Source organism: Chaetodon trifascialis, chromosome 16 (genome assembly GCF_039877785.1).
Source record: "Chaetodon trifascialis isolate fChaTrf1 chromosome 16, fChaTrf1.hap1, whole genome shotgun sequence".
In the NCBI taxonomy this organism is placed as follows: Eukaryota; Metazoa; Chordata; class Actinopteri; order Chaetodontiformes; family Chaetodontidae; genus Chaetodon; species Chaetodon trifascialis.
Genome location: NC_092071.1, coordinates 10,697,498 through 10,712,874, shown reverse-complemented (window position 1 = coordinate 10,712,874; position 15,377 = coordinate 10,697,498). Strand labels below are relative to the sequence as shown.

Here is a 15,377-nt window from a genome sequence, read left to right as displayed (position 1 = left end):
TTGAGGTGCAGGTAAACAGCTGAGTCTAGACCTATGTCAAGGTTGAAAAACCGTCTCTGAATAGAGAGGGAGGTCTGAGACACCACCTATCTCCCACATACAATGCTGTCCTTTCATCTCTTCCAAAGAGATTCAAAGATTTAGCCTCTGAAAATAAAAAACAAAGCCATACACACATGGCTCAAGGAGCCTCCCAATGACAAGAATGGGACACTAACGAGGCAGACGACTGTCGTTGACACCCAAGGGTTGCACCCTACCCCGCCTTAATGGGGGATCGTTTGCCTCACAATAGAGTGATACCATCCTTGGTTTTGGGGGTTGGCCTCACTTAGAGGATAAATACTTGAATTTAACACCATTTGATTAGAATAGATCTGTCCTATCTAGTCTGATGCGCATGAACTGATGAAGCCTGCTCAGATGAGAGGCGAAACGTCTTCCAAGACAAACTGACAAAGCAAAGTTGCAAATGATTGAATGCCCTGAAGCCCATCTTTAGCACAAGTTGCAATATTTTCATATGCCTAGGAAAAGGGACTTGTTAAGAAAACAGCTTGTGGAAGAAGGTAAAGGCTATTTTGAACACTTGTATGCCTTCCCTGCCTTCCCCTGAAAGCAATTAGCCTTGTTTATTTTGCACAATAAACCAAACTTCTTTCTTGCCTTAAATTGAGTGGTTGTAGTCATTCAGTGATCTCCACTTGCTGCGCATGTTTATGTGAAGGACTTAACATTAGGATATAAGTGATTGTAACCACAGAGAAATAATTAATGCATTGGTAACTGAAGATATTAATGCATGCTGTAAATGTATTTTACTTATGGGAGCAGTCCCCCTTTCTGAGTGATGTGTGAAACGTTATTATATAGAGTATATAAAGCAGGGATTAAAGACTAAAACCGTTGTGCATGATCCCTCTGGGAGACACTAAAGACAGTCAAACCAGCAGAGCAAGTTGTGCCATAATTTGAATCAGTGTTTAATAACTGCAGTTACATGTACCTAAAGTCATGTTAGCTTGACCTTATGTTCCTGATGTCTCTCCTCACTTGATTGGTCCTCATTTATTCTATGGAGCAGTGAAACACAGGTTTCCACATTATGGGCAATAAAGTTCCTCACTAATGCAAAGTCACCAGACTGTGTTTTTGATTTGAGGTTGGGTAGGTTGACTGACAAATGATTAAAGTAAGCAGGATGAAATACCTGTTCATCAGGATGGTTTTAGTTCATTTGCTTGAAGAACTTAAGACTGGTGTTCTTTGAGTCTAGGTCATGGAGAATTAACCCAGGCAGGTTTTGGACTGGTCTTCTTTCTGAGACACTTTGTTTTTAATAGGCAAGAAAGCTGCTTAATCGTATGGAGATCCTATTGACAAAACCTAGGGACGGCACAAATGCAACAACAAATCTATGCTCATGGTCAGTAAACATGAGATGAAACAGTGTTACAGAGGTTAAGTGCAGGTGGGCAAATGAGCTACGGGCCAAGTATTGTTCAATCTTTGATGCCAAAACAGTTTGTCTGTGTTTTGCATCAGTTTTGAGGGGTTTTCTTTGTAACTGTTGTTTGAAGAATTTGGTCCAACATTGAATTCAGTGCTCAGGATTTGAGTTTTCTCAAGACATAAATTGAACGCTGCTTTCACACGCGAAAGGCTTAAAAGGATAAACAGTAATTAAACATCCACCCCTCATTGTCCTGTTGTTATTATGTTCATATGTCAGGATTTGGCATTTGTCTTGTCCATGTCAATCTGTGCCTACACCTTATATTCAAACCCATGTTGTGCAACGTGCAACCTTTACTTCAGGTTGCTCTGCCAAGTCTGACTGGGTGTTGACTTAATTGGCAATGAGCCATTCAGTTCTTGGTTTCTACAGCATGCAGTCAATGTGTATAAATTAGATGCAGTGTTTCTTCTTCAGGCACTTTGTCTTTGGACTTCACAACAGCTGCAAGAATCAAGTGTAACAGGTAAAAGCTGAATTTGCATGTTACTCATCTTTCATTTGCTAAGTTCAGTTTTACCTGAAAGGCGCTGACCAGTTGCTGTTTATCTGATTTCAGACACTCTGCTCTCCACCATGACAACCATCTGCGTGGAAATGATTCTATCTTCCTATGAGGATGGAGATGACGGAAGCCCTTCTAACCCTCTCAAGTTTAAAGGCCAAGACTATGAGCAGATCAAGGAAGCTCTCCTCAGTGAAGGGGGGAAATTTGAGGATGACCTTTTCCCAGCAAACCTTGAGAGCCTGGGAGAACTTGAGGATTTCACACAAGAGAGGCTCAGTGAGGTGGAGTGGCTTAGACCGCATGTAAGTCTACTTAAACATAATATAAAATGATCAATTTGATGTCGTGTTTTTGAAAGAAAAGGCTCATATGTCTCTGACCTTTTACAGGAGCTTAATCCTGATGCATCATTCATCATGGATGGGGTTTCGAGGTTTGACTTCAAACAAGGAGACGTTGGTATGCAAACTTGAAGAACTCTGAATATCCTCCTCAACATTTGTGATTGCAGTATGTGGTTGACAGTAAAGCTCAGGCAAAAAGCCTTTGCCAGTGAAGGATTAGGTTAATTCTCTGGTGGTATGGTAATGTGTTTTGTGGTTGCCTGCAGGGAATTGCTGGTTCCTCTCATCTATTGGAGCGTTGACTTTTCGTAAGTCGCTGATGGAACGAGTGGTGCCCCCGAATCAGAGCTTCAAGGATAACTACGCTGGAATATTTCACTTCAAGGTAAAGCAATCTTTTCTTGTCAGTCAGTAAACTAAGAAGCCAAACAATCCTCAGTGGATCATGGAATATTTGTAGAATGTCTTATTCACTAAACACCTCATTTCTCTTTTGAAGTTTTGGAGATTTGGGAAGTGGGTGGATGTTGTCATCGATGACTTGCTGCCAACACGCAATGGGGTACCTGTGTCAGTTTCCTCCAGTTCTGGAAAAGAGTTCTGGGCCCCTCTGATGGAGAAGGCATACGCCAAGTATGTGATGATTTATGCGCACTGTACACTGAAATAAAAATACGCAAAAATCAGAGAGCCAAGTGTCTAAAAATGTCATATCCACATCACCTCTATAATAATTCCTTGGCCCATTTCCTCTCTGTCTTTGTTTAAAGATCTTTGACACACTTGTTAACAGAGGCAAGAACATAAAAAATGTCTCAGGACAAAACCACAAAATCAGCAGTGCTAGATTCAAAGGTGGCCGTTTATTTTTTTGCTTCAGGATTTGTGGATCTTACGGAGACATGATCGCTGGAAACCCATCTGAGGCCCTCAAGGACTTCAGCGGGGATGTCCATGTGACCTACACTCTGTCCAAGAGCCCATCTGACCTGTGGGATATCATGGACAGAGCCTTCCAGTGCAGGACCATGATGGGATGTTGTTCTTTTAGTGGGGTAAAAGACAGAATTAGGTTTCATTATTTTAAGACATGGAGGTCCAAAATCACATCATCCACTGTAAATGTGTGAAATGCATCTGTTTCAGGACAAAGGGAAACAAATTTTTGAACAGCTTGGTGTGGTGGATGGTCATGCCTTCGCTGTGACTAAAGTCAAGCGGGTTTGTACATTACCAAGCATGTGTATAAGTACTGTCAGCCATTTTCACCTTGACTGTGAAACATCTGGTGATGATGATGATGATGATTGATCTGACAGGTGGAGAGTGAGGGGACGAGTGTGAATCTGGTGAGAATCTGGAACCCGTGGGGTGAGAAAGAGTGGAGCGGAGACTGGAGTGACAAGTAAGGAGCAGTGAAGCTGCAACAGAGTCAGTCTTAATCAAATGGTGTTACCTGCATGTAGTGAACAGTCCGGCCCTCCTCATGATGACCCCTGTACTTTGCGGATTTGTGTCACAGGTCAGACTTGTGGACCACTGTGAGCGAAGAGGACCGTGACGAGTGTCTGAAAGTGCGCGACGACGGAGAATTCTGGTAAAACATTGAAAAAAGAAAACATTTAATGACTGCTGTTGTTTTCGGTTTATTGGGGGGGGGGGGGGGGGATGTTTCCTGATCTGCAGCAGGTTCCTGGAACAGTAGAGGGTGCTGTATTTTTTTTCCCCTCTGCATAAACATAAGACTAACTCAAATCCAGATGATTTGAGTTAGTCAAATCATCTAATTTGACTAACAGATAACCCGAAGCAGAAAAGTTAATCCCCCCCCCCCCCCCTTTCTCCAGTTCTTTCTGCTCCTGTGCTACAATGGCACATTTATGATTCAGACATGAGACATAAAGGCTCAAACTGTCAAAATTATTGGATAAGCTTTCTGACTCATGAGCCACATAAAGAGACTGACATTAGTGTCAGTTGGCCATCTGGCCTGTTGGGAATGAAAACAAGGGTGGAGCTGAGCAGAAGAAATACTGTGCAGCTACAGCATTTAATCCAAAAGGCAGCATTAAAGCAAACAATCAAATAATAATAATAATAATAATAATAATAATAATAATAATAATAATAAACAGCTAGAAACCATGCCCACACTCATAAACTACTGTGTACAGATTGGACAATACGAATTTAATTATTCCTATGAATTATATTTCAGAGGACCAGACTGACTCCCCTCAGCACTGCCCAGCATGCAACAGTACAAACAATTCAGGATTTCTGAGTGTTGCTGAACTGTTTTGTCTCATTTTGCTTTTGCTCGACATTATATGTTGTGGGCAGATAGTGGTGGTGACATTTGTGATTTATTATGTTCAAATTAAGAACAACTATTTAACTGTTATTGCATTGTGACCCCCAAAGCGTTATCAGAGAAGTGTGAGCTCCTGGTGAGACTCAGTGGGTCAGCTGATTAAAGCAAATTGGATGACAGGACAGGTGAACATAGTGACCTGTGGTGACCCCTTGACTGCGTCCGGTCAGTGCTCAAGAACTGATCTGCTGCAGGTTGAGAAATATGACTGAGTTTATCGCTGAAAGCTTGAATCTTATCTACCACTGCTTCAGGATTAAGATGGAGGACTTTCGTCAGTATTTCGAAGACATGGACATCTGCTGCAACAGCCCCAACTTTGTGGAAGGTGATGACCGCCACTGGAATTGTTATGTGAAAGAAGGCCGCTGGGAAGCTGGAGTATCTGCTGGAGGCTTCAGCAATGGCAGAGGTGAGGTTCGATATTATAATCAATCATAATAATTATTGTTATAACCAGAGCACTCTGAAGTAGCCCTGGCTCACTTGGCGACTGCTAAAATCTGTGGTGATTTCTTATAAAGGCTTCCAGTCCTTAACTGGAGTCTGTATTTTTCTAATGCCTAATTAATAAGCTAATGATATGCTCTTAGATTTTGGAATTAATGCTAATTTCCTACTGGAAGTTATGTAAAAAGCTAGCTGCTAATGCTAACATTTGCAATTTACAATACAGCAGAGAAACTTCAATCCTATCTTTGATTTACACTTTTGCTCTTGAGGTTTTTTGGAAAGGGAAAAAAGACACAACCCTGCAAGCTCTTAAGGAGAATCACTTTCACTATTTACATATCTCTTCTGCAAACCCAAAGCTTGACAGGTCTGCCATGTTTTACTGTCGCTGAGCAAAACTTTGGACAATCACTGTTCAGAGGAGGCTAAGCCAAAAGTCAGCTGGAAAAACAAAATAAAGGAAAGTAACAGATCTGTCAGTGCTGTGACCACCTCATACTTTTCCCTCAGACGACTTCTGGACCAATCCACAGTACCGTCTCACAGTGGAGGAGGTGGACGGGTGGAGCGAGGGAGACAAGAACATCTTAGTGTCTCTGATGCAGAAGCATGATGAAGAATATCGCAGCAAAGTTTCGTATCACTACATTGGGTGCATCATCTACAAGGTCAGTGGCTTGTTATGTTTGTGTGTTCCTGACTTGTGAATAAGATATACCCATGGTCAGCAGGTGATTTGCTCAGGTTCAATAGAGGGGCCCGAGCACGCTCTCTGCTGCTGGGGGATGGCAGGTAACCAGTGGGGGATGCATTTTGGTCATTGTGCTACCAAGAGAGATGACAACCCCCTCAAATCACCAGCTGCACATTTTTGTTGTGTATTTCTGATTCTGTGTGAATAGCAAACCATCTAATCTGACATCCTCATCCTTCTTTCTAAACAGCTGCCACCAGAGGTAATCACTCTGTTTTTCTTTTACAGAATTAATCAACGACATACAAATAGCCTCGATGCAGAGTGAATGACCCCTTTGTATTCTTTGCAGGCTCCCCAAGGGAAACTCCCAAGTTCAGTGCTCCAGTATGTGGAACCTCATCATGTCAGTTACCTCTCGCCGGCAAGAGAATTCACTGAGTTGCACAGCTTGGAGCCGGGGGAATACGTCATCATTCCCTGCACAGACCAGGCCGGCCAAACCGCAGACTTCCTCCTCACAGTCTACTCCAAGGGAGAGGCCAAGCTACAGCTGAGCGACGACTACTGAGAAACGGCTGATGCTTGTCAGGGTGCTTGGGCAATTTTTAATCATTAAGAGCAATTTATAATCCTCTGATTGATGTTAAACTACTCAATTCATTTGTGCTTATGAATGACAAATAGAATTCAGTGAAACAAATCAATAGTAGGCCATTTATAATTTCTGAATTAATATTTACAAACCATTTACCACTTGGTAGCACATTTCTTTGTGATAGACTTCTTTGTGGGGTTTCAAGAATAAGTTACACCACTGTTTCCAACGATCAAGCGTTTTTGTGCTTTATTACAATATGCCAAACATTTAATCTGCTTTTCACAAAAATGTCTTTCAACAAACATCTTCAGAACAGAGTGAGTCCTCTTGCAATCTGAAGAAGAGAGAGAACCAGATTAGTCTTGGAATAAGAGAAAATGTACTCAGAGTTGAATAAAACTGCTTGGAAAATCTGTAGTCACAACTCGTCATTCGTGCCATCTATATTGTCTCCATCACTATTCAAAATCAGGTTAGCAAACAGCAGGTGGACAAAGATCATCTGATCTCAGGTTGAAGTGCAAACCACTGATTTAAAAAAAAAAAAAAAAAAATCAGTGGGTGGGATGAAATCAACTGACAAACCCCCACAGCTAACCCCTATTAATTTATATAACCCCTCTTTGTTACCACGCAGCTGACAATTTCCAGACACTGATACCATTTCGCTATTATTTAATACAATTTATTTGCTCATTTTTTCCTTCCATCATGCTGCAAATATTTTCAGATTATACCAGACTACGAGTGACGATGGAGCATAAATTAAATCCAAGGAAACAATGCTCTACTAAACTTTACATTTTCCCAATTTATGAACATATAGGAGATTTTGACCCTTTTGAAACAGGCACATTTATATGAATGATATGTCATGAAAAAAAAAGACTTCTGTGTAACAGGTTCACTGTCCTGAGTTTGAATGGATAATTTTTGTATTTACTGCTGCAATGACCCAGTTTCTCCTGCAGGGGTCATCCTGAGCAGCCCCTTTGAGGGCTTTCTGAATGACATTTCCACAATGCAGACATTTGCCTGGTCCTCTTGTTAAAGGACATGCTCAGTGTTATTTTCTTCTTACAAATCAATCACGACTGTCTTACCACATGTAGCTTTGCAGGTATAACTCAGGCAGAGTCGTTGCAACCACTGGAATCAAATCTGAAGGATAAGAAAGGAAATTAGTCTGCAGGTTATTCCATGCAGGCGTTCTGTGTGATGCTGCCATTTAATGTTCAGAAAACCGAGAGTCAACACTAAACAATCTGCCGGTAATTCCAGCTATTTCAGTTTAGATTTCATCATAACAAGGGACAACTGGCACTTGGGTGTTACAGTTTGAAAACTACCTGTCAAATTCACTCCAGAGCAGACTTCAGGGGACAGGATCAGACGGGCAGAAAGACCCCTGCAATACAACAAATGTAGAAAAATTAGGACAAATGTAGTTTGAAAACTAACCTTCTTTCAGCAGAGCTTTAAAAAGCCTCAGAAAAGTGGATTTGAGACAATCGTCAGTTGTCGCATCTGACGGCACTTCCTATTCCAGGTTTTCATCACTGACAAAGCCACTCAGGGACTCACTCTGCTCTGAGCAAATAAGCTTTTTAAATTAAGTCACCACTGTACAACATGAGGATTCAGCAGTCTTTGATGAATTTATCTTTATTGATCTCTGCAAACATGGAACGACGTCTGACTGATGCTCCATTTTTGACAATTTAATGTCGACTCTGAACAGACTTGCTGGCTGTAAATCAGCCATTACATGAAAATCATTTTTAAAGTCTGTTAGTGTGCTCGCTTCCACACTACAAACAAGCGAAGCCGATCCAAGCAATTACAAAATGTTTTCATTGTACAAAGGTGAGATTAAAAGCTTATTTGACTACATTTAAAACTCAAAGTCAAAACTAACTTACGAGGATCATCTTGAGAGATGCAGCTGTGAAGGAATCCTTCAGTGATCAGCTCAAACTGGGGACAGAAGAAAATTCAACATGGTGAAAAACCTGCCGATCAAGTCAATTTTGAGACGAGATGTTTCTGTAATTGTGTTCAGAAAACCAAAAATCACCACTGAACAATCTGCCGGTAATTCCAGCTTTTTCAGTTTAAGTTTCATCACAACAGAAGCAGCCAGTTGTTTTTTTATGACTGACAATGCACATTCACCTGCAGGACATGAATCCTCTTCGGTCTGCTGGTTTAGTTGGGAGCAGATGGAAGAAAAAAAAAGGCAACATTAGATATGCAACAGAGAAAGGAAAAATTGAGAACCAAGAGAAACACTCAAGATTCAGAAACGTGGATGAAATCGTCAGTTGTCGCATCTGACGGCACTTCCTACTCAAGGTTTTCATCACTGCAAAGCTTCACATACAGGACTTAACACATTACTGAGGATGAGTTAACTTACCAATCATTCAGGCCTGTGGTCATCAGCAGGCGCGTTTTCCTGGTCTCAACATCTCTTATGGAGGTTTTTTAGCTACAGGACAAAAGGAGTACGATTTGTTAAGTTACATTTAAAATCAATTTGCTGCGACAAATAACTGCATCGTCTGATGTTCAGAAAACCAAGAATCACCACTGATCAATCTGCCGGTAATTCCAGCTATTTCAGTTTAGATTTCATCACCACATGGCTATGGCATATTTTACATCAGTGGAAGTGAATTATCAAACCAACCTGAGTCTTGACTTTCCATCATCTAGGACAGGCCGCTTGTGACCAGTCTTAAAAAAAGAAGAGAAATCCAATAAGTACCATTCATATACAGTTTGAGATGTTCGGGCAACACATTCAGTTTCAGGCTCAGAACAGTGAGTATGAAACATCGTCAGTTATCGCATCAGACGGCACTTCCTATTCACAGGTTTCATCACTGACACAAGTGCTTTGAGACATCAGGTGTTTCACTTCATCGTCACTCACCTCCCACAGACACAAGACCCTCATGTATCCAATATGGGATTTGTTGAACTCGTGCAAAGAGCTGCCAGACTGAAGTCCACCTGAGGAAACACAAGGCATTCAGGGTTTAAAAAGCTGAACCTTTTGGGACCAGAGGCTGACATTATAACCAATATCTGTCAAATAATTATTTGAGAATTAAAACCAAATATCAATCAGCATTTTTATTAGGATTGATGCGCTTGTATGCAAAATTCCTGAACTCATTTGGTGGCAAACGTTCCCTACCAGTTTCATTACCAGTTCACAACATTGCTAGTAATTTTACTTCCAAAAGACATCCCATAAGTTTAAACACACGGCTATGGAAATGACATCCAAATATCCGTAAGTCGGACTTTCAAAGCGTCTTCACTAACTTTGATAGAAAGAGTGAGTTTGCTGAATAAAAAGTTCAATATTTGTAGTGATGTTAAAACAATTAACTCTTCAAAAGCGAGGCTAAAAGAAAAAGACGACTGAAACTCACTTGTCTTTTTTCGTCTTGTCCATATTTCGGTCTTCCCCACGTGGCTGCTTGAGGCCCGCCAGGAGAAAGCTAATATTGCACTTTGGCTGGCAGATATGACGACTTAAGTCACAAACTATCACTAAACTCACGCGTTGTTTTAAGTTAGTACTGCGGGCCTGAATTTACTGACCGCTGTAAACAAGTTAAACGAAATATTACCGAGAGCCGACGAGATCTCGCCAGCAACAGAAACATTGAAAAGAGGTAAAACTACTGCAAGCGAAGCATTTATAATCTAACGTCGCAGGAATATGACGTTACATGTTCTTTCGCATTTAGGCGCGCGACAAACCGACACGACAGGCACTCTGTCGCCACCTGTTGTACCGGAGTGTGAACATCATGACCTTAAATTGTGTTTTTTGATTAATTTACAGTGCGTGAAAACCGATTTAAATTTAATTTCTTATCATCTCAAATATTGATTCTCTTAAATGACATCTGCTTTCTCGCTTGTATGGCACCTTAAGAGTTCGATAAAGTTGCAGAGAGGAACAAAAACACCCGTCTTTTTGTTCTGATTATGTGTCCTGAGGATATCTAAATAATGCTTCAGTGGTGGGAGAAACACTAGTAAAAGTAGCAATTTCACAGTGTAGAACTATTCCGTCAAACTACATTTAAATTGTGCTCAAGTATGAACGACAGTATGTGCATCAAAACATTCTTAAAGGACCAAAAATAAAACTTATAACAATATAATAATTTACATTTTCTTAAGATGATGTTTATTTTTATTACACTCTTTGTAAATATTTATCGTCTTTATCTATCTATCTATCTATCTATCTATCTATCTATCTATCTATCTATCTATCTATCTATCTATCTATCTATCTATCTATCTATCTATCTATCACTGATGCTGTTGTAAACTGGAATTTCCCCTTGCGGAACTAATAAAGGAATATTGAATTGAATTGAATATGCAGACGGGTCTAAATATTTAACGCCCTTTTGTTTCACCTCCTCACTTCTTACTTCATGTCGCTTCATCTATCAGAGGCGGTCCTGTCTAGTTTTACGCCCTGGGCAAATCCTTCATCGCATAAATACAAATGAATACAATAAAATAAATAAATAAAAAATAGTATTTGTATTTTGAAAAATCCCTGAAGAAAACAAACAAACAAAAACAACAACAACAACAACAAAAAAAAAACAGGACTTCTCTATGGAGCATTAAAAAAAGATTCCTGCAGTAAACTATTTTGTATTTTGTGATACATACGAGTTTTGTTTTGCATCATCCTATTAATACCATCTGAACTGTTCCAGTCATGATAACACATATCAAATGATCACATGCCAGTTATAATCTAACATAATCTGAATTCAGTGCTGACTGTAGCAGATTTTTCAACCTGGGTCTTTCACCTTGTTTACAACTGGCGTTAACATTAACAACAGGTGTAAAGTGCAATCTAAAACTTTTTTAGCCTTCTTTGGTGCAAAATCATCAATTACATCATCATACGAAATCTGTTGTGCAACTGTATGATTGATGCTGATGATGGCAAGTCCAAAGAGACGCTCCTGTGACATAGTGGACCTCAAGTATGTTTTAATAAGCTTCAGCTTGGAAAAACTCCTCTCTGCTTATAGAAACCTGCATACCTTTATCTTTTGCCCGTTTCTCCACTTCTTTTTTTCTTCTTTTTCTAAACTGGGCACCTGATGGCTTCTTTGGTCTTTTACTTTGATCCATGATGAAGACTCGACATTATTAACTTTTGCATTACCTTTTGCCAGCACCGTCCGTCCGCCCGTCAAACAACCGCAGTCACGTGATGTAAACAAATTGATGTAGATGCATGCGCAGTTTTTATTTATTTATTTATTTATTTATTTATTGGTAACATTTTTCACATAACCCAGTTTGTGTGCCCTGGGATCATTTGTCTATTCCTCGCCCCCCTGCCCCTTGCTCTGATCCAACCTCTGCAGTCGCAAAGTTGATCCTCCGCCCCCCTCCCACTTGCCTCTTCTGACACACACAACCTGTATGACTCTCAGCAGCGAGTTGACGCGACAAGGGCGCCCAAGCGCCCACTCCACTACCTTGACATGGAAATGAGCGGTAGTCTAGAACAGTGGTTTTCAAAGTGGGGGCCGGGGTCCCCTGGGGGCCCGCCAGGGGACGCTAGGGGGGCCTCAGAAAATTTGGAGGGAAGTTAAGAAAAAAAAAAAAAAAAAGCAAAACATGTTAGTTAATAATATTCTTATGCTAAACAAATGTAATAATTATTGAATAGTGAACACACACACAATTGAGAGGTTTGATTTCTTTTGTTCTGTTCTTGTCTGTCAACAGTTTGTTGAAAAGTTCATTATTCAGTGGGAATATAATAGTGTTAAAAACATGTTCGTTAATATTCTTATGCTAAACAAATGTAATAACTGAATAGTGAATAAAAGTAAGAAAATCATTCTAAAAGTTGATGTTTCTTTACATATTTTGTAGCATTGTCGGTGGGTTTGCAAAGGGGGTCCCCAGCCAGAAGCTAATGTTGTTTGGGAGGCCATGGAAAAGTTTGGGAACCCCTGGTCTAGAAAACTGGTCACATGAGTTTATTATTTTCTGGCTCAGTTTTAAGCTTCTGTTTGTACCTGTTTTAGCTGAACTGTTTCTTGTACCTTGTCTCTTTTGACTGCACTATAATACACATCAACTGTGTTCACTCATACTGTGAAATAATATTTTGCTCAGGTGAATTTCAACTTAAGGTGCAATATATCAATCTTTCAATCAGGTACATTATTACTCCTATGTGCAATATCAATACTCCAGTCAGGAGTACTATCATCCAATGTGCAATATCTACTAGTACCGACTGTTCATATTTGATTATGCCTTGTTTATATTGTTTATATAGTTTGGTTTGATATTTAATGTCCTTTTACTGATGCCATCTATGTTTGCTATTTACTTTTGCTGCTGTAGTACCTGAAATTTCTCCACTGCGAAAGTAATAAAGGTATATCGTATTGTATCTTATCTTATCTTTTATGAACTGTTTTCATATACTTGTAATTGCTTTATTGGTATATTTGAATATTAAATCTGGAGGCACCACTTATGAAGAGTCAGCACTCCAATAGATGAAAGAAAGCAGAATTTGTTTGCAGCCAACCACCAGGTTAATTATGTAATGGTAACCCTACAATGGAATGCCTTTTTCATTTATTGTAGATTTGCATACTAACATCTTGTTTGAAGTCAAACCTTGAAGCCGGTCTACAAGGACTAACATGTCAAGGTTAAGGTCATACAAAACAGGAGAGGCGTTTGGATAACATCACACAGAAATATGCTGGCTAAAACATTGCAAATGCCCCTGCATGGACAGATTAACTGAGCCATTCCACCTCACTGAGCTGCTTTAATATAAAATCCTCCAGTTTTCCTAGTTTTCAGAGTTTGCCTGGAAAGTTTTATCCTTACATTTGCTCCCCTGATTGAGGGGATTTTCCTTGAGCTGCACATAGTTTGGGCCTTTAAATGTAATGAGGTTAGAAGGGCTTCCTCTATCTCTGGCTTCATAGAGGGAGTGAATCATCTTCAGGTGGATGTTATGTTGGAGAGTACCTGTAAAGTAAGTATCTGGTGACAGTGTATTATGTGTAAACACTGTGATGGGACTTGTTAAAGTTATGTACACTCATTGACTGCATGCCAGATGTGCAGATTTTGTGCAATTCAGCACTGGTGAAGCCAGTCAGATCTGGCAGATCCGGCAGATCTGGCAAACAGTGACTTAACCTAAAGGCATGACATTTTAGGTAATATGCACACCCAGACACATTGACCAGAAAATGATTTGTTACCTGGTTTAATTACAGAGCTGGCAGCTGGTTGGCAGGGATCAGCATGGCTACACACTGAAAAACAAAGAACATCAATGTCAAGATTGGCATGAGGTTAGACTTCGAGGACTTCACATGCATTTAAGCATTTCATGTATACATGTTACAACAACTACAAGTGCATTTACTCAGTGCTTTACTACATATTTGAAGCACTTACATTTTCATCTCAGTTTACTCCAATTCAGAAGGAAATATTGACCTTTTAATACACACAGTGTACACAGAGTGGGAGAGATTTGGAGCTACAAGAAGCCCAGAGGCTCATTTTTGTGCTGAGGACCTCTAAACAGTTTAACGCAGCCCCAAACATGATGTGCACCACAAATAATCTTATGGGATGCCAGGTTTCAGTGTTTATTGCATTCTTTTATGATGGCTTTGCTTGGATCTTTCCATCTTTTCCCCCAATTGTGATCTGTGACACAAAGCAAACTCTTTTATTTGCATAAACTAGTGTTTTAGACAGGTCTGTGCAGGTAACGTTGTTTATCAGCTTCACTGCGGATCAGATTCACATTTCCACCCTCACGCTCCACCTGCTGAATAAACAACTGAGTAACTCTGAACCAAATCAAAGCACAGAGGAGGAAAAAAAAAGGTGAAAGTACTTACTTACAGTCAGCAAATCATTAGACTGGGCCAATAAACAGCAGGAGACAAGAAAAGAAGAACAGGGTCTGAAAATAATACAAAACACAGGTTATCACTCAGTCAAACATTATAAGTGATATGTATGCAATGTATAAGAGAATTCATAACATACACATGAAGGTTAACCCTTCAGGGCTGAAGCACACTCATTAATCTGCATTCTTTAATAGTGCAAACACACCAATGTCTCAACACTACTGTGTCTTCATCAGAGTCAGATGGACAGACAAATGGCAATCACACATAGAGTCAATCTAGAATGAAATAGTTACATTGTTAAGAATTACATGACGACATTATTGATTACGTCTTTAAAATCTGTCAATTTTGAAACTATGAAGCTTTTCTCATGATAACCATTGATCTATTAACTTACATAAAGCATGTCTGACCTGCAGGGTATGATTTGACCAACTGTAAAAGCTGAATATGCAAAACTCATTTGCATTGGACATATTTTGAGATAAGAGAAAAAAGAATATTTGTGGAACTCGACTTCTTGTGGCTGTGTACATTTTTAGCACAAGGTGCAATATTTTCATATGCCTAGGAAAAGGGACTTGTCATGAAAACAGCTTGTGGAAGAAGGTAATGGCTATTTTGAACACTTGTATGCCTTCCCTGCCTTCCCCTGAAAGCTATTGTTAGCCTTGTTTATTTTGCACAATAAACCAAACTTCTTACTTGGCTTAAATTGAGCAGCTGTAGTCATTCATTGATATCCACTTGCTGTGCATGTTTATGCGAATGTCTTAACATTAGGATATGAGTGATTATGACAGAGAAATAATGAATGAATTGGTCACTGAAGATATTAATGCATGCTGTAAATGCAGTCTACCTTATGGGAGCAGTCCCCCTTTCTGAGTGATGCTGCC

General features: G+C 39.9%; 1 protein-coding gene, 1 long non-coding RNA gene and 6 other non-coding genes across 8 annotated transcripts; 1 reads left to right on the top strand and 7 right to left on the bottom strand.

The window, feature by feature from the left end:
- Window positions 1–2,092: 2,092 nt before the first annotated feature.
- Window positions 2,093–6,460, top strand: LOC139345013 (calpain-1 catalytic subunit-like). Its single transcript, XM_070983460.1, has 11 exons — window positions 2,093–2,326; window positions 2,414–2,483; window positions 2,635–2,753; window positions 2,868–3,001; window positions 3,249–3,423; window positions 3,515–3,589; window positions 3,688–3,773; window positions 3,891–3,965; window positions 4,997–5,154; window positions 5,706–5,863; window positions 6,242–6,460. The coding sequence occupies exons 1-11, from the start codon at window positions 2,093–2,095 to the stop codon at window positions 6,458–6,460; spliced, it is 1,503 nt and encodes a 500-aa protein (XP_070839561.1).
- A 271-nt stretch (window positions 6,461–6,731) lies between these two features.
- On the bottom strand, window positions 6,732–10,228 carry LOC139344803 (uncharacterized). The gene is made up of 9 exons (XR_011603180.1): window positions 9,937–10,228; window positions 9,429–9,508; window positions 9,183–9,229; window positions 8,910–8,981; window positions 8,666–8,693; window positions 8,413–8,467; window positions 7,840–7,898; window positions 7,594–7,651; window positions 6,732–6,824 (listed from the first exon to the last, which is right to left on the bottom strand). It is a non-coding gene; the product is annotated as an uncharacterized lncRNA (long non-coding RNA).
- LOC139345312 (small nucleolar RNA SNORD65) lies at window positions 7,724–7,797 on the bottom strand. Its single transcript, XR_011603201.1, has one exon. It is a non-coding gene; the product is annotated as a small nucleolar RNA SNORD65 (small nucleolar RNA).
- On the bottom strand, window positions 7,977–8,054 carry LOC139345307 (small nucleolar RNA SNORD49). Its single transcript, XR_011603197.1, has one exon. It is a non-coding gene; the product is annotated as a small nucleolar RNA SNORD49 (small nucleolar RNA).
- LOC139345319 (small nucleolar RNA SNORD65) lies at window positions 8,547–8,620 on the bottom strand. Its single transcript, XR_011603208.1, has one exon. It is a non-coding gene; the product is annotated as a small nucleolar RNA SNORD65 (small nucleolar RNA).
- Window positions 8,788–8,860, bottom strand: LOC139345321 (small nucleolar RNA SNORD49). The gene has a single exon (XR_011603210.1). It is a non-coding gene; the product is annotated as a small nucleolar RNA SNORD49 (small nucleolar RNA).
- On the bottom strand, window positions 9,060–9,133 carry LOC139345314 (small nucleolar RNA SNORD65). The gene has a single exon (XR_011603203.1). It is a non-coding gene; the product is annotated as a small nucleolar RNA SNORD65 (small nucleolar RNA).
- LOC139345305 (small nucleolar RNA SNORD49) lies at window positions 9,312–9,383 on the bottom strand. Its single transcript, XR_011603195.1, has one exon. It is a non-coding gene; the product is annotated as a small nucleolar RNA SNORD49 (small nucleolar RNA).
- Window positions 10,229–15,377: the final 5,149 nt, after the last annotated feature.